Raw genomic sequence first — 23,073 nt, 5'->3', positions numbered from 1 at the left:
CCACTACTGCACAGCTCACTCAGCAGAGGAGCTTGGGCTGAAGCCAAATGAGGGCAGAGCTGGCCTGGGGGCGGAGCAGGGGGCAGAGCAGAGCTGTGGCTGTGGCTGGGCTGGGTATGGAGCAGGGGGCAGAGTGGAGCTGAGACTGGGGCCGGAACTGGGCTGGGGGGATTGCAGCTGTGGCTGGGGACAGAGTGGAGCTGTGGTTGGGACCGGAGCTGCTCTGGGATAGAGCAGAACTATGTGGCACTTCCTCCCCTCCCCCGGTGGGGGCTGGCCCTGGCCTCGCTATATGCCCCCCCAAACCTTCCTTTGTGGGGGGCACACCCACAGTTTGGGGACCACTGCCCTAGTGGCTACTGTTTGTTTCAGTTCCAGGGTGCCCAAGGAATGGCATGAAACTTCTACAATGCAGCTCTGTCATGAGAATTTCTTGCAGGAGACTTTATGCTACAAGGCATTCCTCCTGACTACACGCTATAATGAAGGAATTTAGTGTCTCAGTTCTTTTCTTAGTGAAGAATAAACGGCTAAAAATGTTCCAAAATGTTCTTATGAGGCTAATTGCTTTCCCCTCTTTCATGCATTGCAGTCATTTTTTATTTCACGCACAACATGAATGGCACTCAAATGACACAGTACCTTATACTTCCCCACAAAGTTCTCATCCTCATTTCCATCCTCATCCTCATTTGCCTTCCCCCGATGAAGTGGAAAGATATACAGCCAGTCTTCAAAATTATCAAACTCGTTTTCCAGCTCTGAGCTGTAGATCTGAAATAAACTGCAAGTTATTTAGGCTCTTTCCTTCCAGCTCAGTCTCCCCAAAGGGAAGGAAAGAGTTAATGTGATCTAAGGATGATTTCCCCCATTGACCATGTGGCCCATTCCGGCCTGGTTCTATGGCATTTCGTACAGTGTCCAAGGGAGATGAGGGCACTCAGCACCAAGCCGGATCAGGCTCTTTTTTCCGGTGGAATCCCCATGAAAGGTAAATGGAGCTGTGCATGTGAACAGATGGCAGGGCTGAGTGTTGGCATTCTGATTAGCTTTGCCCCTTTAGGGGGGAGGGATTGCTCAGTGGTTTGAGCATTGGCCTGCTAAACCCAGGGTTATGAGTTCAATCCTTGAAGGGGCCACTTAGGCATCTGGGGCAAAAGTCAGTACTAGGTCCTGCTGGTGAAGGCAGGGGGCTGGACTCCATGACCTTTCAAGGTCCCTTCCAGCTCTAGAAGAGAGGTATATCTCCTATTATTAGGAGCTGTGCTGTCACAGCTGGCAGGACTGTGAAGAAGAAGGAGCAGGAGAGAATAAGCTGAGACAGAGCAGACTGGTCACCTCGGAGACTTACCTGCAGCGTAGCTATGAGTTTCCTTTTGGGCCTCACTGGCTCGGCTTCAACTATCACTCCATTTTCTGCTTCCACATCAATAGAGTCCACATTTAAGTTCCCTCCATCTACAAAGGGCATTAACAAGATCATGAAATGTCTTGGCTTCTCCAAACAAAGTATTTTTCTCTCTGATTTGTATGTCACTCCATGACATCATCTCAGCAATAGCTTTGGCGTTCAGACAGTTGTTTGAAAACATGATAAAATATCATTGTGCAACATGACAATCAATGTCTTGTAAGAACCGTCCTCACAAAGCATTTCCACTATTTAGCTTCCTGGAAGAACATGGGGCGTTTGCAGAGCACAGAGGCCAGCAACAGAGATGACAGAAAGTCACTGAGGACTTGGTACAGACAGCAGAACTATTTGCCGACTGTGCATATGGTGTGTCTGGCACAAGAGTAGGAGAGATGACAGTGGCTGGGCAGGGGAGGGCCTGTGTCAGGGCTTGGGAAAAATAAGATTCTGAAGCAGTTGGAGATGTGATCTATTTTATCAGACTGAGGGGCACAATCTGTGTGAGCCAGGGAAACAGCTCAGTAGCAATCTCTCTAGCCCCCAGTGCTATCAGCTTGGGATCTGCACTCTGCTTCCAAATGAACAGCTGGTGGAAATATAGCACCAGCATGTGCAGTGTCATCTGACGTCAGGTCAGGATTTGGGAATGCCAGCAAACTCCATGTGTGCCTGGCTGGTCCAAGAACTCACCTGCCTCATTCGGGTCTTCATTGTCCCCATCCTCCTCGTCACTATTGCACTGAAACACACACCCGTTACTGTGTTGCTCAGCCGGCGAACGCTCCTAGCTCATTTCATGCCAGAGTAGCCCCTCCCCTTATAACATTATTACCTGGCATACATAGGCGCCGACTTCTGCTCTCGCCGGTGGGTGCTCGACCCCATTCTGCCCCCAGCCCTGCCCTGACTCCACCCTTCCATGAGGCCCCACCCCTGCCACCCTTATTCCAACCACTTCCCCAAGGTCCCCGCCCCAACTCCGCCCCTCCCTGCCCCTATTCTGACTCCTTCCCCAAATCCCTGCCCCGGCCCCGCCTCTTCCCAACCTCCTCCCCTGAGCATGCCACGTTCCCGCTCCACCCCCTCCCTCCCGGAGTGGCCAAACAGCTGTTTGGTGGCAGCCATTCAGGAAATGCTGAGAGGTAGGTTGAGGAGCAGGGCTGGAGCGTGCTCAGAGGAGGAGGGGGGAAGGGGAGCTTGGCTGCCGGTGGGTGCAGAGCACCCACTAATTTTTCCCCTTCCCCTTCCCCCTTCCACGCAGTCGGCACCTGTGCTGGTATTATTAGATTGATTAACATTATTGTGGGCGGGGGGGGCACACAGCTGGGATAAGGACTATACAGCACTGCAGTTACATGCTGCTGGGTTCAGCTCATTAGCCAAGGCTGCCCAGTGAACGAGATGGGCTGCAGAAAAAGAACCTTGGGGCACCTCCTGTTCTCTCAGGGCTGAGTGGAGGATGATTAGGAAGGAGCAGTAAGATCCCCATCACTGCGGTGTGACTGTCCAGGGCAAGTGAAGCCATGTGTAACACCCCCAGCCTCATGACTTTTGAGCCCAAATCTCATTTTCAGAAGTGACACGGGCACCTTGGGCCAAATTCTCTCAGCACTGCAGCACCGACCCCTGGGCACCCTGTCACCCAGCCGAACTCTCAGCCCTGAGCAAGGTGCCCACAGGGTGAGTAGGGGATTCTCAGCAGTCAGCATACTGAGCAGGGAGCTGCCTACGCAAACCAGCAATTAAATGCTGAGACCAGGGCCAGAGCTGAGGGGCCGGATCCACACAAGTACTGCAATATTTAATTCCCACTGATCTTGCGGCTGTCATGCCAATATGGGACAAAGGAAGTGACAGACCATTACCTGGTTGCTCATTTCCTTTAAGGACTCATAGTACTTAGACCACCAATCCAGTTCTTCCAACTCTGGCTTTTCCTCCACAAACTCATCCTCTTTCTTTATGAGTTTATTGATAGGAATTTTCTTCAGAGGAGCCTAAGAACAAACAGCAAATGGCTGAGAATCAGGAAAGGGCCAAGCATGGGTTTCTGTGAGTCAGATACAGTGGACTGTTTTGGTGCTTCATATTAGAGAGGCTTTGTCCCGCACCTCCCCAGGTGCTCAGCTTTCACAAAGGCCACACCACGTGACTACCTGTGGTTCAGGTTTTGTGCATTTCTACCAAAGCAGTACTATTCCCACCAGAAAGACAACCCAAGGTATTAGCTATGCCAGAGCTCCTGGCTCTCTCAGCAAGTGCAGGAGGACAGCAAACAGGCAGGAGCAATGTGGAAAAGATTCCATTAAAGCAGGTACACCTGCCTCACATGAGAGCCCTCCGGGGGCTACGCAGACTGACCGTGGATGAAGGCAATCTCCACATGTGGGACAGAGGATCAGACCTTTCTAGGTCAGGCCCTTTACAGATGTACCATTCATTCCCCAGTGTGCTCTTTCACATTAACAGTCAATCAACAAAACCTGCCCTTCAGACACTAGCTAAGGCTGCTAAGTGAAAGTGATGCTCTTCCCTATCACATCATTTGCAAACACAACCCCCAAGTCACGAGGAGGTGGCTAGCTAAAGAGCACCTTGGGCCAGGCTCTCTGGCCTGCTCTGTCCTTAGTGCTGTGGGGATGGCATTCAGCCCTAACTCCCTTCCTGAGGACACATCTAGCATCAGGGAGTCCCCAGCAGCCTCTGACCCACAACTGTGCTCTAGCTATTCACAGCTGGCAGGTGGCCACTGTGGAACGTTGTCAGCAGATGGAAGCTAGAGCAGCCTCCAGGCTGGTCTAACCTGCTCCTTGGTTGAGACGGGGCACAGAATCAGGAAAGCAGAGCCAGTGCTCCGACAGCAGCCTATAGCCAAATGATTTTAGTTCATTATTCATTTATTGTGTGATTATGATTAACTAACACATTATGTTATATATAATCATTGTATGCTAAATAGAGTTAAGTTGTAGGATTATAGAAGTATAAGATTGATCAGTATGTAGAGGGAATAATCATGCATTAGGTAACTAAGTAAGTAGGATTGAAATGCAAGGCCTACAGGCTGAGGCCTGCAAGCTTTTAGCTTAGCTATTTCAGGCCTTGGAGCTAAGAAATGCTGATGTAAGTAAGTGACTGAAGAGTAACTTGATGCCCTAAGATTAGGGGAAAAGAGGTACCAAGTGACAATATTGCAAAAAATTAGCCAGAAGATTAATTTTAAATCATAAAAATGCTGTAAAGTCACATCTGTCTCCAACATGTGCCTTAACCACAGGGTATAGGTTGTGCATCAGTGCTAATGAGAATAAAGAGAGCCTACAAAACCTGTAGAAATCGAGGTCCCTTAAGTTTCTAGGTGATATCAGACCAATAAGGAAAAAAGAGGGTTGACACTTTTATGGACATGCACAGAATGTAGGTATACACAGAATCACATTATAAACGAGGGTGCCCAGAGCAGGAAAATTGAGCTCCCTTTGGGAAATTCCATCAGGAACCAGCCCTCTACTGATGATCAATCCAGAGACTCATCAGTCCCTAACATTATTGTTAAGGGTGTGAGTATAACTTGTGCATAGGTCTGTATAGAACTCCTATATGCTTGAGTATTCATAACTTTAATTGTAACTTGAATAAAACTTGTCAAACAGACTAGACCTTGTATGTGTGAATGTCTGTGTGGCCATTACCCTTGGTCTTTATGTGCTCCTAGAGACTCTAGATCTGAAGCAAGTAGCAGAGGTAGCTTTCACTCTGTTAAGTTTGAAACTGTAGCCACCAGAGCCGAGCCCACGTGCTGTAACACCACATTACAAAATTCATTTAAAATAAAAAGCTACAAGTCCCTCAGCTGAGTACAGCAGCAAATACAGCCCATTGTTGTTAACAAGTATAAAGAAATGCCAATTTGCTCACAACAGAACAACTTTGACTCATACACTATCTGCTTCTCAGTGGTCTATAATCACTGAGTGGGAGCTTGTCAGAAGAGAGAAGGTGAAGACCGTGAAGGCGATCGACATTAGAAGGCGGCGTAGGAAAACAGAAGAGGCTGACAACAAGGAAGAGCAGAAAGGAAGTGCGTCTGGAGCCATTTAGCCTAGGAACCCTTCAGCAGGGACAAGGAGAAACTGCAGGCCAAGAGCAGGCCAGGGATGGTCAGGAGCCTAACCAGTGAGAAAGCAGCAAAGCACTAAGGGGAACTGCCAGAAAGAAGAGGAGCAGATTCTGCTGACATTTACTGCAACACAAGGTCATCTGTCACCCGACTAAAGAGAACAAGTGAGTGTGACCCTAACAGCATCCCAATGCAAAAGACGAAGGGGCTCTCTGGTATCTGGGAGTGAATTTCAGCTGACCGTTATTGCGTGGTGCATGTACGGAGGACAAATGCAAACTGACAATCATATTGGAAATCATGTTATCGAAGTGTGTCTGCCAGGCAAGGCAAAAGTCACTCACCCTAGACAAAGGAATGTGGTTCCTTCACTTTGAAGATACTTCCAAGGTACATCAAGAGACAATGACTATCAAGCCAACAAGGGGAGGCAATAACCATTCAGCATCACGTCAGGGGGAGGGGACTTAAGGAACAGATCAGTCTGCATTTTAGAAAACATCAACAAAGGAAGAAGCCAGCACAGAACTTCCTTCATCACCCGAATGCATGTTGCCTTCCTCACAGCTTGAATGATCTTTTCTGTGGGGGCAACCTTCAGCAGAATCCATTTCAGAGGTTCACTGGGCTATAAAAGAGAGGGGCAAAGAACCCTAAAAGCCAAGGAATGAGCACTCGGTGGAGATCCTGAGCAGAGGAGTGAGAAGGTGGATTGGTTAGGAAACTATGATGAACAAAGACTGTAGCTTGTTCTTAGCCTCTGGAAAGTGTTTTTCACTTTTATTTGCATGTGACCATTTTAGCACTATCCTTTATACCTGAACTCAATTAAAATCCCATCTCCTTTTGTTAATATCCTTGCTTTACTTCTAATCTAAACAAGCCCAGGGCTGTGTTTGAATTGAAGTGATAGTTAACTCCACTTAAAGTGATAAGCTGTGCAGTTCCTCTCTGCAGAGGAGCAAAAAAACCTTATTATTCCTCTGAATGATCCAAAAAGGGACTTTGCAGAGGAGGAGGTTACTTACCTGTAATTAGAGGTTCTTCAGTGATGGTCCTTATCTGTATTCCACTGTGAGTTACACATGTGCATCATGCACCTGGAGCCATAATGTTTAGACCAGGGGTGGGCAAACTTTTTGGTCTGAGGGCTACACTGGGTTTTGGAAATTGTACGGAGGGCTGGTTGTGCCTCCTCAAACATCCAGGTGTGTCCCAGCCCCTGCCCCCTAGAATATCAGGGTTGGAAGGGACTTCAGGAGGTCATCTAATCCAACCCCCTGCTCAAAGCAGGACCAATGCCCAGACAGATTTTTGCCCCACATCCCTAAATGGCCCTCTCAAGGATTGAACTCACAACCCTGTGTTTAGCAAGCCAATGTTCATACCACTGAGCTATCCCTCCTCCCATAGAAATGTAAATATATGGAGACATACCTTTCTCATAGAGCTGGAAGAGACCCTGAAAGGTCATTGAGTCCAGCTCCCTGCCTTCACTAGCAGGGCCCTATCCACACCACCCCCCACATGTTTCTCACCCCCTGAAGTCCCCCCAGGAGCCCTGCCCCATCCACACACACCCGTTCCCTGTCTCTGGAACCTCCACTCCTGACTGCCCCCCGCTGTCCCATCCAACCCCTCCTCTCATTCCTGACTGCCTCCCCAAGACCCTGCCCCATACAACCACCCTTTCTCCCTGTCCCCTGATCGCCCCTGGAACCCCTGCCCCTGACTGCCCCCCGCCACCCCATCCAGCTCCCCACTCCTTACTGACTGCCTCCTGGAACCCCTGTCCCCGCTGAACTCCCCATTCCCTGCCCTCTGACTGCCCCGCTCCCTATCCACACCCCCACCCCCTGAACACCCCCCCAAACTCCCCTTCTCTCTATCCAATCTCCCCTGTTCCCTGCCCCCTTACCACGCTGCCTGGAGCATCGGTGGCTGGCGGCACTACAGCCGCATCACCCAGCTGGAGCCAGCCACATCACCGCACAGCTCAGAGCACCAGGTCAGGCCAGGCACTGCAGCGGCCCTAGGAGTTCGCAGGCCCACCGCCCTGAGCATTGCACTGGTGGCACAGTGAGCTGAGGCTGCGGGGGAGGTGGAACAGCAGGAGAGAGACTGGGGGCTAGCCTCCCAGGCCAGGAGCTCAGGGACCAGGCAGGAGGGTCCTGTGGGCCGGATGTGGCCCACAGGCCATAGTTTGCCCACCTCTGGTTTAGACAGTAGTGTCCATTGGTCCAAGCATGTGCCCTGGCTCACCTAGTGCTTCAACTGAGATGATAAAGGGTGGGGTGGACCAACCACCTCTTCAGTTCCTTCTCATCCACAAATCAGAAGGAGAAGTAGGGTGGGACTGGAATACAGATAGGGGCCACACATCTCAAAGAACCTCCAGTTACAGGTGAGGAAGCTCTTCTTCTTCTTCAAGTGCTGGTCCCTATTGTATTGCACTGTGGGTGACTCATAAGCAGTACCTAAGTAGGAGGTGGGTGCAAAGACGAGGACAATGGAGAACCACTGTGCCAGAGGAGACATCAGCAACTGAGTCCTATACCAGGGTGCAATGTGTTGCAAACAGGTGGATGGAACTCCACATGGCAGCTTTACAGATGTCTTGGAGAGCTGCTATGGTTGTTGCTTGTGCTTTCTTGGAGTGAGTGTGTACTTCTATAGGGGGAGGGAGGTTCAAGGGCTGATAGCGGAGTAGAATGCAGATGGATATCTATTTAGAAAGTCTTTGGCTGGTGGAGATGCCATCTCCTCTGACTCTCTCTGCTATTGCAATAAACAGGCTAGGGGACTTTCGGATTGGTCTTGTTCTCTGCAGGTAAAAGGCCAAAGCTCATCACACATAGAGGGCAGTGGTGAGCTGAAGCCAGTTCCCACTGGTTCCCAAGAACCAGTTGCTAAAATTAGAGCTCCGTGGAGAATCAGTTGTTAAACGGCCAGGGGGTTGGCAAAGAACTCCGGTCTGCAGGCCGGACCATCCTGTTGCTCCCAGGATTCCCAGCTGGGGAGGCTGAGGCTTCCCCGGCCCCTCCACCACTTCCCTCCAGCTGCAGCCTGGGCAGCCGCAGGCACCAGCTGGGCAGCTCAGCTGAGCTTGGGAGGAGTCCTGCTGCCGCTTTTTGAGCAGCCCGGCAAGGTGTGTGTGTGGGGGGGCTGCTGCAAGCTCCAGGGCTGGCCAGAGGGGAGGGGCAAGTGGGGCAATTGGCCCGAGCTCTGCAGGGGCCCCCGGCACCATGAGGATGTCTCTTCCAGGCCCTCCCCCACTTCCTCCACCCCGCAGAGACACAGCATGGCCAGCAGCTGGGCAGCTCAGCTGGGCTGCTGGCAAGGTAAGGGGAAGGGGGGCTGTGAGCTCCGGGGCCACGGGGGAGGGCAAATGGGGCAATTTGCCCCAGGCCCCCAGCCCCACGAGGATGTCTCCCTCAGCGCCCCCCCTCCTCACCCCTCCCCACAGAGCTGCAGCATGGCCAGCAGCTGGGCAGCTCAGCTGAGCTCCTGAGTCGTCCTGCTGCTTTGAGCTTCCGGCAAAGGAAGTGGGGGCTGCGAGTTCCAGGGCCGCCGCGGGGGGCAATTTGCCCCAAGCCCTGCAGGGGCCCCCGGCCCCACGAGTGTGTCTCCCTCAACCCTGGCCACTCCCCCACTTCCCCCCTCCTCCTTAAATCAGAACTTTTTATAGGGAACCGGTTGTTAAGATTTTGGCAGCTCATCACTGATCAAGGCTATAGAGTCCGTGTTCATCTCCAGATGCATGCAGCTTCAGGAAGAATACAAGCAAGTGGATGGATTGATTAAGGTGAAACGCTGAAACTACTTTAGGGATAAATTTGGGGTTTTGGTGCAAGAAAACTTTATCTTTGCAGAACACAGGGAATGGAGGGTCTGCCATCATGGCTCTGAGTTCACCAATCCTTCTTGCCAAAGCCACTACAAGGAAGGTGATTTTCATGGATAAAAGGGATATGGAGCAAGTAGCTGAGGCTCGAATGGGGGCTTGTTAGAACTGAGAGAACAAGATTCAGGTCCCACTGGGCTGTGATCTTTGGAGAAGACAGAAAGGTTCATAGGAGGCCTTTCCAGAGTCGATTGATTAGTGGCTGTGCGAAAACAGAGTGGCCCTTAATAGGAGGATGGAATGCACTGATGGCTGCTAGGTGGACTCCTAGACAGCTGATGGATAGACCTGATGTCTTTAAAGACAGGATATAGTCTAAGATGAGGGGAATGTCTGCAGTGTCTGGTGAACCCACCTCTTCACTGTGTCCATGAAGAGAAGCATGTCCATTTAGCCAGGTAACATTTTCACTAGAGTTCTTTTTGCTATTCGAGAGGATGTCTTGCTCACTGAGGAGCATGCATGTTCTAGAGATGATGCCCCTCCAAATACCATGCCCTGAGGTGGAGCAGTCGTGGATCAGGGTGTTTGATTGTGCAGTTGCACTGGGTCAGGAGCTTAGAGAATGTTGGAATAGTAATCAGTGGGTGAGCTGACATGCACAGGAGGTTGGAGAACCAGATCTGTCTGGGAGAGAAGGGGTCAGTCAGGATTAGCATCACCCTGTCTTGTCAGATCTTGTGCAGCACCCATGGTAGGAGCTGTAGCAGGAGGAAAGCAGATTGAGCTGACCCTACCAGGGGAAAAGGAGAGCATTGCCCTGGGAGTGATAACCTAAGGCTCCTCTGGTGCAGTATGTAGTGCACTTGGTGTTAGTCTTAGAAGCCAATGGATCTCTGGCTGGGGGTTCTCATTGTGTGAAAATGTCACGTTGCACCCTGCCATGGAGCTCCCACTCCTGATCAATCACAATGGGTCTGTTGAGGGAGTCTGTGAGAACATTCTGTTTCTCAGGAAGGTAGGCTGTGGATAGGGTGATCTGACTGCTGTTGCACGAGTTCCTGACGTTGACTGCTTCTGTGCACAGGGAGGCAGATTTTGCTCTCCCTTGCTTGTTGCTGCAGAATACAGTTGTAGTGTTGTCTGACATTATCAGGACATGGTGAAAGCGGATGAGTGGAAGAAAGAATTTGCATGCATTTCTTACTACCTAAAGTCAAGGCCAGTGTGGGAGGCATGGGAAAGCAGGATCTTTCAACCTTTTCCTTTTTATGTGGTGGTTGTTATGGTCTCTGATGATAAAAGTCTTCAGACCTATACCAGAGATCAAAGGGTGGCTCTAGAGTCCTTTAGGGTATGTAGGGACTCATCTGTCTTCTCACTGAATAGGTGTAATTCATTGAAGGGGAGGTCCTCAGCGATGTTCTGGACGTCACTGAGGAATCTGGAGGAATGAATATGACATGACAATGGCTGTAGCCATGGCCCACAGGAAGTATCAGACGAATCAACTGAAGACTGGAGGGCAATTCTGGCTATTAGTTTACCTTCCTCAATAAGAGCTTGGAAATGGGCCCAGTCCTGCTATAGAAGACCATTGATGAATTCCTCGAATTTAGCATAGTTAAAGAAGTCTTAGTGAGCCAATAGGGCTTGATAACTGGCTATCCAGAATTGTAAACTAGAGGCAGAGGAAACCTTCCTTTCTGGTAGGTCGAAACCTTTCCCCTCTTCAGCTGTTGGCATAGATCAAAGATGTTGCTGCTTGGATCTCTCTGAAGCAGCCTGACTACCAGCAAATTGGGAGCTGGGTGTGAGAATTGAAATTCTGAGCCCTTAGCTGGCACATAATAGTGTCTCTCCACACCTTTGGAGTAGGAGCACAGGTGGTGAGGGTATGCTTCACTGTCTTAGTATGGCCTCATTGACCGGCAGGGCAATTCTCATAGGTGCCAAGGCATGGAGGATATCCAAAAGCTTGTGCTGAGAGTCTTGGATTTCTTCTAGTGGGATCTGAAGTTCCCTGGCAACTCTGTGGAGCAGGTCGTGAGATTGTTTAAAGTCATCCTGGGGGTGAGGAGATGCTGAGGTCTCTGCTTTGTCTGGCTATGATGATGTAAATCTAGTTGGTTCCAGTGGAACTGCCAGAATCAGAGCACAGTATTTCTCCTGACATCAGATCTGGGGGCAAGTTCAGTGGTTCTCCTGGAGAGGAAGCAGGTGGTGACTCCCTGTTGGAGAGGATGGACTCTGAAGGAAAGTACTGGTCCCATGGTCTCCAATATGGCCAGTAGGAGGGATAAAAGGGTGGTCGTAGAGTCCCCATGGTATGGGATACCAATGGCTCCTGGGGCACATTGCTCCCAGGATCATGCAAGTCTCCTGGGAAAAGGATAGAAATGGTACAGGAGAGGTGGTTCTTCCAGTGGATCTGAATCTCCTGAGGGAGAAAATGTGGGTTCAGGCTCCAGTGGTGGAACTGTCAGTGCCACTGGAGAGGCATATGCTGTGTATGAAGGGGCAATAAGTTCCGCACTGCAGGGAGTCTCTCAGAGGAGTTATGAGGTCCCTGGAGACTGAAGGTCTTGATGGAGAGGGGAATTCTGGATCTGGGAGAGCAAAAACATCTGGCGGCACAGCCACAGATCTGGATCTCCCAAGTGTCAGAGAGACTCTTTCTGTTTGGGCCATCGGTGCCAAAGATGGTATTTAGAGGTGGTCAGTCCTCACCGGTGCTGGAGAGCCATGGGTCTTGTGAGAGCCAGTGACAGTGGTACTGACGGAGCCCAGTCTGGAGCCAGTGGAGCCCAATGCCTCTGGGCTTTCTTCTCATGCCTAAGGGACTTAGGACGTACTAAGTCCTCATGGGCAGAACTGGTGGATGGAGCATCTGATTTTTTGAAAGGGAAGATTTAGAAGAAGACTTGGTCCCATGCTTATGGGAGTGCTTTCAAATGTCCTGACTAGACCCTGCCACGGGGTCTGTAGAGATGGATTCTTGAGCACTGAAGCTGAACTTTGTAGCAGGAGGAGCACTCCTTGCTGATTCAGGCAGATGTACTGGGGGGAGGAGGGTTCCCTGGGTCTGGGTCTGATTGGGGTCTCAAGGCCATGAGATATTTACAGAGGCAAAGTGCTCACCCTTCTCGGATACAGCTGGGGAAGGACTGATAGATACTGTGCCAAGTTGCAATGTGAACTTCTCCCAGGCAGTAGAGACAGTGTTGATAGTTGTCTCTGACCGAGAAAGATTGTGGGCAGGAGACACAGAGTTTGAACCCCAGAGTTCTGGACATAATCTGATACCCGCTGGGATACAAGGGGCAGGGGAGCCCCTTAATCTATTCTAAATGTACTAAAGGTACTAAAAACTATTAAAACTGCTAAGAACTACTAATCTATAAGTTATCTAACAAAAAACGGTTACCTACCTTTCATAACTGTTGTTCTTCGAGATGTGTGGCTCATGTCCATTCCAAGTAGGTGTGCACGTGCTGCGTGCACAGTCATCAGAAGATATTTCCCCTGGCAGTACCTATCAGATCAGCTGCGGAGCCCCCTGGAGTGGCGCCTTCATGGCGGTGTATATAGGTCCCTGCTGTCCCACCACCTCTTCAGTTCCTTCTTGCCGGATACTCCGAAAGAGGGAAGGCGGGTGGGCTTGGAATGGACGTGAGCAACACATCTTGAAGAACAACTGTTATGCAAGGTGGGTAACCGTTTTTTCTTCTTCGAGAGATTGCTCATGTTAATTCCAAGTAGGTGACTCCCAAGCAGTTCCCTGGAGGAGGAGTCAGAGTTCACTGAATTACAGACTGTAGCATGGCTCTACCAAACGCGGCATCGTCTCTAGCCTGCTGAGTTATGGTGTAGTGCAACATAAAGACGTGAACAGATGACCATGTCATCGCCCTGCAGATGTCCTAGATATGGACCTGCACCAGGAACATGGCAGATGAAGCTTGCACTCTTATGGAGCGTGCTGTTAATGCTGGGGCTGGTATCTTTGCTAGGTCATAGCACACCCTGATACAGGCCATGATCCGTGAAGAGATCCTTTGGGATGAGACAGGGAGACCTTTCATTCGCTGAGCAATGACTACGCTGGGTGTGGCTGTAACTGCACTTTGTCCTTATAAAGCACGGTATAAGGGAGTTCAGATGCCAGAGCCTTGAGCTCAGACACCCTCCTGGCTAACATGATAGCCAGTAGGAACACCACCTTCCAAGAAAGCTAGAGAGCAGGTTGCCAGAGGCTCGAAGGGAGAGCCCATCTGCCTGGAGAGCACCAGGTTAAAATCTCATGGGGGAATCAGCAGCCTACTTGCGGGTACAGCCTGCCTAGCCCTTTGAGGAAGCAACCAACCATGGGGTTAGCTAATACTGAACGGCCAGCTGAGCCAGGATGGAAAACTGAAATCGCAGCCAGGTGCACCTTGATTGACAACACCGCCAGACCCTGCTGTTTTAGGTGAAGTAAATAGTCCAGGATGAAGGGAATCGATGACTGCAATAGAGGAGTGCTCTTCTGTAGAGACCAAATCGAAAACCTTTTCCACTTAGCCAGATAAATGGCCCGAGTGGAGGGCTTCCTACTGCCAGGGAGAACCTTCTTAACTGAGTCTGAGCATTCAGGATGTAACGGGTTTAGCCATGGAGTTTCCATGCCGTGAGGTGGAGAGACTCCAGGTTGGGGTGCTGGAGGCGGCCGTAGTACTGCATGATCGAGTCTGGGACCGGGGGCAGGGCTATAGGTGTGTCCACAGACAGGTCTAACAGTGTGGTGAACCAGTGCTGATGGGGCCACACTGGTGCTATTAAGATTATTAATACTCCCTCTCTTCGGACCTTGAGGAGGACTTTGTGGATGAGCAGGAAAGGTGCCCCTTCCAAGGGAGGAGAAAGGCATCTGCGAGCAAGCCTGGGCTGTGATTCAGGAAGGAGCAGAATTGCTGACACTTCGTGTTGTGAACAGGTCTATCTGGGGAGAGCCCCACCTTAGGAAAATGTTGATCGTGACATCCGGGCGGAAAGACCACTCCTGGCCATGAAAAGCCCTGCTGAGGTGATCAGCTAGTTCGTTCCGCGAGCCCAGAAGATAGGATGCCTCCAAGTGTATTGAGTGGGCGATGCAGAAGTCCTGCAGGGCTTCCTGACACAGGGGAGATGAGCGAGTACCACCTTGTCTGTTTATATAGAACATCACTGTGGCATTGTCTGTCAATACCGGTACACATCTGCCTTATAGATAAGTTTGAAAAGCCTGGCAAGCGAGGCACACCGCATGCAGGTCCCTGACTTTGATGTGTAGCAAAAGTTCTGCCTGGGACCATAGGCTTTGAGTCCTGAGTCCGCCTAGGTGTGCTCTCCATCCCATCGCTGACGCATCTGTGACTAGTGACAGCAAGGACTAGAGAAGGGTAAACAGTGTGTGTGGGTTGAACCACCACTGGAGGGACTCGAGGACCTGAGGAGTGATTGTGACCAGTCTGTCTAGGTGGTCTCGGTTTGGCCTGTACACTCAAGCTAGCCATGCCTGAAGGGGACGGAGCCACAGCCTGGCATGTTGTACCATATACGTGCAAGTCGCCATGTACCCGAGCAGTTTTAGGCAATTTCTCGCCATCGTGGTGGGGAATCTTCTGAGATCCTCTATGATGGCATTCATGGCGAGGAACCGGGATTCCGGGAGGAATGCTCTGGCCTGACTGGAGTCCAGGAGGGCTCTGACGAACGCTATCCTTTGAGTGGGAGTTATGGTCGACTTCACCATGTTCAGGATGAGGCAGTGCTGGAGGAACTTTGTCTGCACCAGGATCACGTGGTCCTCCACTTAGGTCTGAGATTCGCCCTTGATCAGCCAGGTGTCTAGGTACAGGAATACGTGCACCTGCCGCTTCCGTAGGAAGGCTGCCACACCCATCATGCATTTGCTGAACACCCAAGGGGTCGCCAAGAGGCCAAAGGGAAGGACTGTGAACTGATAGTGAATGTTGCTGACCACAAATCAGAGGAACCATCTGTGGGACGGAGTTTTGGACACATGAAAGTAGGCATCCTCCAAGTCAAGGGCAGCGTACCAGTCCCCCAGATCCAGGGAGGAAATGATGGAAGAAAGAGACCATGTAGAATTTCAACTTCTTTATTAATCTGTTGAGGTTTCACAGGTCTAAAATAGGCCTGAGCCCACCCTTTGCCTTGGCGATTAGGAAATATCAGGAGTAGAATCCCCTGCCCCTGAACTCCAGAGGGACCTCTTCTACCGCCCCAAGTTGTAGGAGCATTTGCACCTTCTGCACTAGAAGTTGCTCATGAGAAGGGTCCCTGAAGAGGGACGGGGATGATGGGTGGGAAAGCGGGAGGGAACAGAATTGGAGAGAATATCCCAATTCTACTGTGCTCAAGACCCATCGGTTTGAGGTTATTTCACCCCAGGCACAGTAGAAATGGGATAGATGATTCACAAAGGGAGAAGAAGGATCTGGGATTTGAACGAGTGCATCACCTCCGGGCACACCTTCAAAAGTTTGGTTTAGAGGCTAAGGGCTGCTTTGCTGTGCCCTGACCCTGACTAGAAGAGGACTGAGAGGGCCTCCTCCTGTTACTCCTGCCCTGCTTCCTGTTATAGTCCTGCCTGGGAGGATCCAAGTAGAAGCAAGAGGCGGGTTGTGGCTTGAAGGGTTTTCTCTGGAGGGCTGGCATATGAAGCCCAAGGGACTTCAGGCTGTGGAGCCTAGTGTCTGTTTGCTCTGAAAAGAGTCCTGAACAGTCAAAAGGCAAGTCCTGGATGGTGTTTTGGACTTCATGCAGGAATCCCGAGACTTGAAGCCAAGAGCTGCGTCTCATGGCTATCGCGGTTGCCATAGTCTGAGTTGCTGAGTCCGCCGAGTCCAAGGCGGCCTGTAGGGAGGTCCTCGTGACTACCTTGCCCTCCTCCAGGACAGCTGCAAATTCAGAGGGGGAGTCCACTGGTAGCTGTTCCTGGAACTTAGACAATGTGTTCAAGGAATTGTAGCTATAGCGGCTCAGGATCAACTGCTGGTTGGATATGTGAGGTTGGAGTCCCCTGGTAGAATTCACCTTCCTACCAAAGAGATCCAGCTTCTTTGCCTCTTTGGATGTAGGTGTCGACCCCAGTTCTCCCTGTCTTTCTTTCTGGTTGGCCGCCTCCACCACCAGAGTACAATGTTAATGGTGGGTAAACAAGTGCTCATACTCCTTGGATGGCACAAAATATTTCTTCTCTACCCCTTTCTCCATGAAGGGACTAGAGGCGGGTGTTTGTCACAGCACCTTAGTGGTGTTCTGGAAAGTTTTAATGAGGGGCAGAGCCCCCTCAAAGGGCCCTCAGGGACCAGAATGTCCTGCATGGGATCAGTCTCATCCACCTGCATGTCTAGGTTCTAAACCACCCTCCTGACCAGGTCCTGGTGTGCCCTGGTGTCCATTGCAGGCAGTGTGGTGGAGGTACTCACCAGAGTCTCATCCAGGGAGGGTGAGGACGATTCCCATAGGGGCAATGGGTCCTCCTGCCCCTCTGGTTTGTGGGGAACTCCCTGCATTGAGAAACCTTGTGTGGTGCCAGGACCCGCAGCATTCTTGATGCCAACCTGTGTGCCCATTGGTGCCTGCCTGCCCTTGCAGAGGTTCCCAGGCTACCAAAGTCAATGATGGAGGTACCCAAGCCTCTGAAGCCACCGACAGGGATCTGGACCCCAGCCCTTGGGCTTAGTGGTAGGCCCCTGGGGTCCAGAAGGACCAAGACCACAACATCACAGGTAGTGGCTGCCCTTCTTCTTGCCTTGAGCGGTGCCGGCTCCACCTAGAGGCATATGACTCCGCCTCCAAGTCCGATGAATACTCTGACCTCAGCAATCAGGGCAGTGCAGACAAAGACCGTGCTGGGGAGTGTTGCCGAGGTGAGAGCGAGAGTTGCCACATCATTGTTAACTTGACTCTTGAGGGCACAGTGCCTTTCTGTGGCGCCGGTGCTGGGGACTGCACCGTCATCGCTATGAGGACCCTAGCTGCCTCAAAGGTGTCCGGCGTAGAAGGTCTATGTCCTCCTCCCAACACTCCTGCTCCTTTACTGGGAAGTCCACGAGAACCGGACTCGACAGACCTCCCTGTCAGGCTGGAGTCAACGGTGTTGGCAGAGTCAGAGCCGGGTGTCTAGATGTGGGACACACCCCGCTGGTCCCTGCTCACTCCACTACTTAAGTGGGAAAGCACGCTCTGTCCGTCTTCTTCTTTTTGTGTGGCATCGGCGAAAAGGAGCAGTGACAGGCACTTGCACCAGAGGAGGTCTTCAGCACTGGGGAAGTCCCTGGAGCCCTTCTGCTGGGGGTCCCTGGAGCCCGAGTCCTTTCCTGGTGCCATGGCCATCCTTACCAAGGCTGATGCGCTCCGCACCAAAGTGCCGGGCTTGGGGTTGGACATCACCTGGGCTGGCTGGGGACAAAGGGCTGACTCCAGAAGGAGCAGTTTCAGCCTGAAGTCTCTCTCTTTTTTGGTCCTTGGTCTGAAGTCTTTGCAGTTTTTGCACTTGTCTGATTAATGTGCCTCTCCCAGGCACCCCAGACAGGAGTCGTATGGGTCTCCCTTTGGCATAGGCTTCAGGCAGGACCTGCACAGCTTGAAACCCTGAGACCAAGACATGCCCCAGTCCCCGGGAGGAGAAACGAGATGGGTGGGAGACTCCCAACTGAAACTTATCTAAACTAACTATACTATTTACACTAGCTAACTATAAGATTTTAACTATTGTGACAAAGTTCCTCCTCTACTTTGGTGGTCCTGCGCTTATTGGCAGATTTTCTCATCTCAGTGATCTTCCCCACAGTCTGGATCAGCTCCTCCTGTGTCTGATCAGGAGTTGGGATGTTTGGGGGGAACCCGGGCCCACCCTCTACTCCGGGTTCCAGCCCAGGGCCCTGTGGATTACAGCTGTCTATAGTGCCACTTTTAACAGCTGCATGACAGCTACAACTCCCTGGGCTACTTCCCCATGGCCTCCTCCAAACACCTTCTTTATCCTCACCACAGGACCTTCCTCCTGGTGTCTGATAACGCTTGTCCTCCTCAATACTCCAGCAGCACACCCGCTCCCACTCACTCTCAGCTCCTTGCACCTCTTGCTCCCAGCTCCTCACACACACTTCCTCTCCTCTGGCTCCTCCCCACCTGACTGGAGTGAGCTCCTTTTTAAACCCAGGTGCCCTGATTAGCCTGCCTTGATTGGCTGCAGGTGATCTAATCAGCCTGTCTGCCTTAATTGGTTCTAGCAGGTTCCTGATTACTCTAGTGCAGCCCCTGCTCTAGTCACTCAGGGAACACAAAACTACTCAGCCAGTGACCAGTATATTTGCCCTCTACCAGACTCCTGTATCCCACTGGCCTGGGTCTGTCACACTATTTACAGGTAACACTGAATGAAAGTCCACTATCGGATTGCTTGCTGTTCGCAAGAGAGAAGTTGCTTCAACGACCATCACTGGCAGTAAGAAGGAACTGAAGAGGCAGCGGGTCAGCAGGAACCTATATACACCGCCATGAAGGAGCCACTCCACAGGGCTCCACAGTCGATCCAATGGATACCGCTAGGGGAAAAACCTTCTGATGACTGTGCACGCGGCGCGCACACACTTACTTGGAATCAACATGAGTAATCACTCGAAGAAGAATTAATAAAATGATTTACAACTGTTTATTTAGAATGGCATCAGAGATGAGGACACTGGAGGTTCCAACCCAGACCATGCAGTGCTGAGAAGGAACTGAAGAGGGGTTGCGTCACTGCCTGTCCTGGAACCCTGAATGCTTTAAAATGCTCCATTTATCACCTCAGGTGGAAGCACGAGGCAAGCCTGGGTGCATGCATGGACCAGAGACATTACTCTGGAGGCATGCTGCGCATTCAGAACCCACAGTGGAATACAATAGGAACCATCACTCTAAGAACAACATGTGGTTTGGGGAAAATTCAGAACAGGGGGAGTAGGGGTCACCTTGCCAGATGTAACCAAGACCTGTGGTGGCCAGAGTGTGGCTGTGGTGTAGCAAGCAGGCTGCTGGAGTCAGACCTGCTGGTCCAGGATGACTGGTCACACCGACACTCAGAGCATGCTTGTATGCTGGCTGGGAGCATCCAAACAAGGGAACTACAGCAGCCGAGCATTTTAAGGCATTCAGGGTTCCAAGACAGGCGGGGACACAATCCCTCACTGGTCTGGATTGCTACCTCCATGCTACCGCACAAAGTCCTAGGAAAATCCAGCCCACTGGAAGTGAGATGCCCTAGAAGTGATTCCAAATACTGTGATCAAAAATCTTGGTGAGGTTAGAAATTCTACAATGTTTACGGGGATGCTGTCATTACTGAAAAAAGAGCGTGAAAATCAGGAAATGCAATGGCAAAGTTGTCCAAACACCCTTAACTCTGACCCTGTGCTCTTGTTCACTAGGAGGCAGCAACTGAGTCACATCAGAGAGTTACAAATATTTGGAAAGGCCACTCAGGGGGCTTGTCTAAAGTGGGAAAAGCCATCTAGTTAGAACAAAGGTTAACTAACTGGTAACCCACAATCAGCTAACACAATTTGACACACAAGTCTCATCTACGCAGTCTGACGCATTGTGTTAGTCAAGGTATGTTCTACCAGGATGCGTCCTTCCAGCTGAGCCAAGCCCAAGATGCATCTTGAAGGGTGGACATAGCAGAATGGAGGATGAACGTCAGTGCAGTTTTTGTTCAAATAAAGGGGGGTCTGTGTTTGGGGTCCTAGGGCCATGTATGAAGAGGATTTCTACAATATGGTAGTTGATGATGTTTTCAGTACAAAGCAGGGCCAAAATCCCTTGTCTGTAAAGCACCTTGTTTACTTTGGGCGCTCTATAAATAACAATGTAACTCCAATCCTGACATCATTCCAGTAGTTCCAGTTTGGTAGTCCAGGCACCCTGGTTTGTATTGGAATGTGACAGAGGTCATGGTGCCACATGGCTGTAAGAGATGGGGCAGGGAGACTGCTGGTGGGAGGCAAAAGGTGGCTATTCAGATGGGTCAGAGCAAAAGCTGTTTGTGGAAGCCCAGCTATGAATTTCCTGACTTCAATGCATTGCTTTTTTAGCCTGAATCTTAGCACTGAATTTCTACATTTTCCAACAGCTTTTGTTTTATTCTAATTAAACCCTCCCAGTGGCATTGTTTTAACATACTGATAAGCTTGTGAAAAGTTATTTACGTCTTAACTAGATATGGGCCAGAGCTGTACAATTCTGATTGGGATCCTGGGATTCAGGTTGCAAGCCCCCGCCACTCGCACCTGAATGTAGACATTTGGCATCTCTAATATGACATGTAGGAACATGGTGTAGATTCTTTTCTGATACAGAAACTATACTCTGCAAGAATTATTGGTGTGATGGGAAGTGACATATGTGAGTCAGTGAAAATCACATTTTCAAATAAAACACTCCACAGTGGAGTATTTAGCCTGCTTGATGAAATTGTGTTCAGCTATGGGAGCCCGTGACCTGCCAGATTCAGACTGGTGATACTGATGGAGTTTAGAGCTTCCACAGGCTGCATCTTCCGAGCCAATTCTTATAACACACAGGGAAGCTCGGAAACTCTGCTGGAACCTGACTGAGTGCTCAGATGTATACAAATCTGTCAAAAATTATTCTGATATGTTGCACCCATGCTTGTCTGCAGTAACTGTCATCCAGGGCAACTGAATGACCAGCTCAGACGTTTCCAGGCTTAGCCATTAATGAGATGGCATTTACGACTTTATAAACACTAGAAGAATTTTTCAGAAAGTGAAATGCAACTAATTTTTTGCATGTCTCATATCCCAGAAACCTCTCATCGGATTAACCTCAACATCTCCTCCCCACATATTCTCTCTCTACAGTGCAGACAAGTGCCATTTCACGCAGAAACAACGGGCGGGGAGGTGAGGAAATTAGAGGGGTAGTCAGTCAAAATCAGGCTTATACCGGAAAGTGAATTATGCTGCCTATGATCTGCTAGGCGGCACTGAAACAGGGAAGGTAACTGTCACTTCTGAGCTGGTACTATTCTTGGGTACAACCTAGGGATAGGATCCAAGTCAAAGCCAGAGAGGGTACTTCGGGCAAGCAGCATCTCCATTCAAATAGTAACGTGAAGGTTACTGTCAACATGACACCGCACTCACCTTCACCAGATTCAGGGGGTTGGCTCTGCTGCCCATGTCGCTAGCGGTCAGGCCAATGTTGATCACCGTCTGGGAGATGTTGGGTCGAGCAGAGGCTTTCCGTGCTGAGTGAGAAAGATGGAGACTATGTATTCCAACAGGAAAATCATTCATTCATTCATTGTCGAATCTTCCAAGGTCTCATTACCAATTACAAATGGCAGCTGAGCCAAGGGCACAGACGTACCTCTCAGGTGCACCTCAGTGCAAGGGAAGCCATTCCTGTAATCTCCAAGTTACCTACATTACCCCCACCCACTTTCAGTCTGAAATTTGACACCAGAAAGGCGTCCTTGAAAAGCTGCAGGAGTCATTCGCACAGCAGGGTGGGATTCTGCTGCCTTTCACATTCCCTGGTGCTCCTCACACTGTGTCCCACAGTTGGATCTTGGGAATGAGAGGTCTGGCCCAGAAATTCTTAGCAAATATCTGCCAACAGAGATCTGCTCTGAGTCCTAAACCCCACCCAGAGTTCTCACACACAGGAGGGCAAATGGGAAAAGGCGCTCTGGACACTTCGCTTGCCTTGAGCCAGAGGCAGCCAAGCAAGGAGATAAAGCCTGCTCCAGACAACTCAGATGGCAGGCTTAGGTCAATGCAGAGGAACAGAGGCCCTACCATACGATTGGGTCACTCCTCTGACCAGAGCAGGAACTTGCCTGCAGGAGATGCCATTACCGAGGGGGATTCTCTGGCCTGTGCTATGCAGGTCAGACTAGACAATCACAATGGTCTGTGCAGCCTTGACTCCACTGCTGCATGCCAGCATTACCTTCCAGCACACTGTGTTACCCTCCATTACCCTGCCCCCATGGGCCGGCATTACCTTCCACCACCCTATGTTACCCTGCATGACTCTGCCCCCATGGGCCAGCATTACCCCCCACCGCACCATGTTACCCTGAGTGACCCTGCCCCCACGGGCCTGCTTTATCCCCCACCGCACTATGTTACTCTGCGTGACACTGCTCACATGGGCTGACATTACCCCCCACTGCACTGTGTTACCCTGCGTGACTCTGCCCCCAAGGGCCGGCATTACCCTCCACCGCACCATGTTACCCTGCGTGACCCTGCCCCCACGTGCCGGCATTACTCCCCACTGCACCATGTTACCCTGTGTGACCCTGCCCCCACAGGCCAGCATTACCCCCCACTGCACTGTGTTACCCTGTGTGACCCTGCCCCCATGGGCCTGCATTATCCTGCACCGTGTTACCCTCCGTGACCCTGTCCCCATGGGCCGGCATTACCTTCCATCACACCGTGTTACCCTGCATGACCCTGCCCCCAGGGGTCGGCATTACCCCCCACCGCACCGTGTTACCCTGCGTGACCCTTCCCCCAAGGGTCTGCATTATCCCCCACCGCACTGTGTTACACTGTGTGACCCTGCCCCCATGAGCCTGCATTATCCCCCACCGCACCATGTTACCCTGGGTGACCCTGTCCC

General features: G+C 50.9%; 1 protein-coding gene across 1 annotated transcript in view; it reads right to left on the bottom strand.

Moving 5' to 3' along the window:
* LOC116816902 (fer-1-like protein 4) overlaps positions 1-23,073 on the bottom strand; it is a 120,903-nt gene that overhangs the window by 30,108 nt on the left and 67,722 nt on the right. Inside the window, exons 29-33 of the mRNA XM_032766535.2 lie at positions 21,582-21,685; positions 3,280-3,411; positions 2,105-2,153; positions 1,352-1,458; positions 643-774 (exon numbers count right to left, since the gene is read on the bottom strand). Of these exons, the coding sequence (XP_032622426.1) occupies positions 643-774; positions 1,352-1,458; positions 2,105-2,153; positions 3,280-3,411; positions 21,582-21,685 (524 nt within the window). The remainder of the gene's footprint in view (positions 1-642; positions 775-1,351; positions 1,459-2,104; positions 2,154-3,279; positions 3,412-21,581; positions 21,686-23,073) is intronic.

The sequence above is a fragment of the Chelonoidis abingdonii genome, chromosome 14 (genome assembly GCF_003597395.2).
Source record: "Chelonoidis abingdonii isolate Lonesome George chromosome 14, CheloAbing_2.0, whole genome shotgun sequence".
Lineage (NCBI taxonomy): Eukaryota > Metazoa > Chordata > Testudines > Testudinidae > Chelonoidis > Chelonoidis abingdonii.
This window is presented reverse-complemented; position numbering and strand designations above follow the sequence as displayed.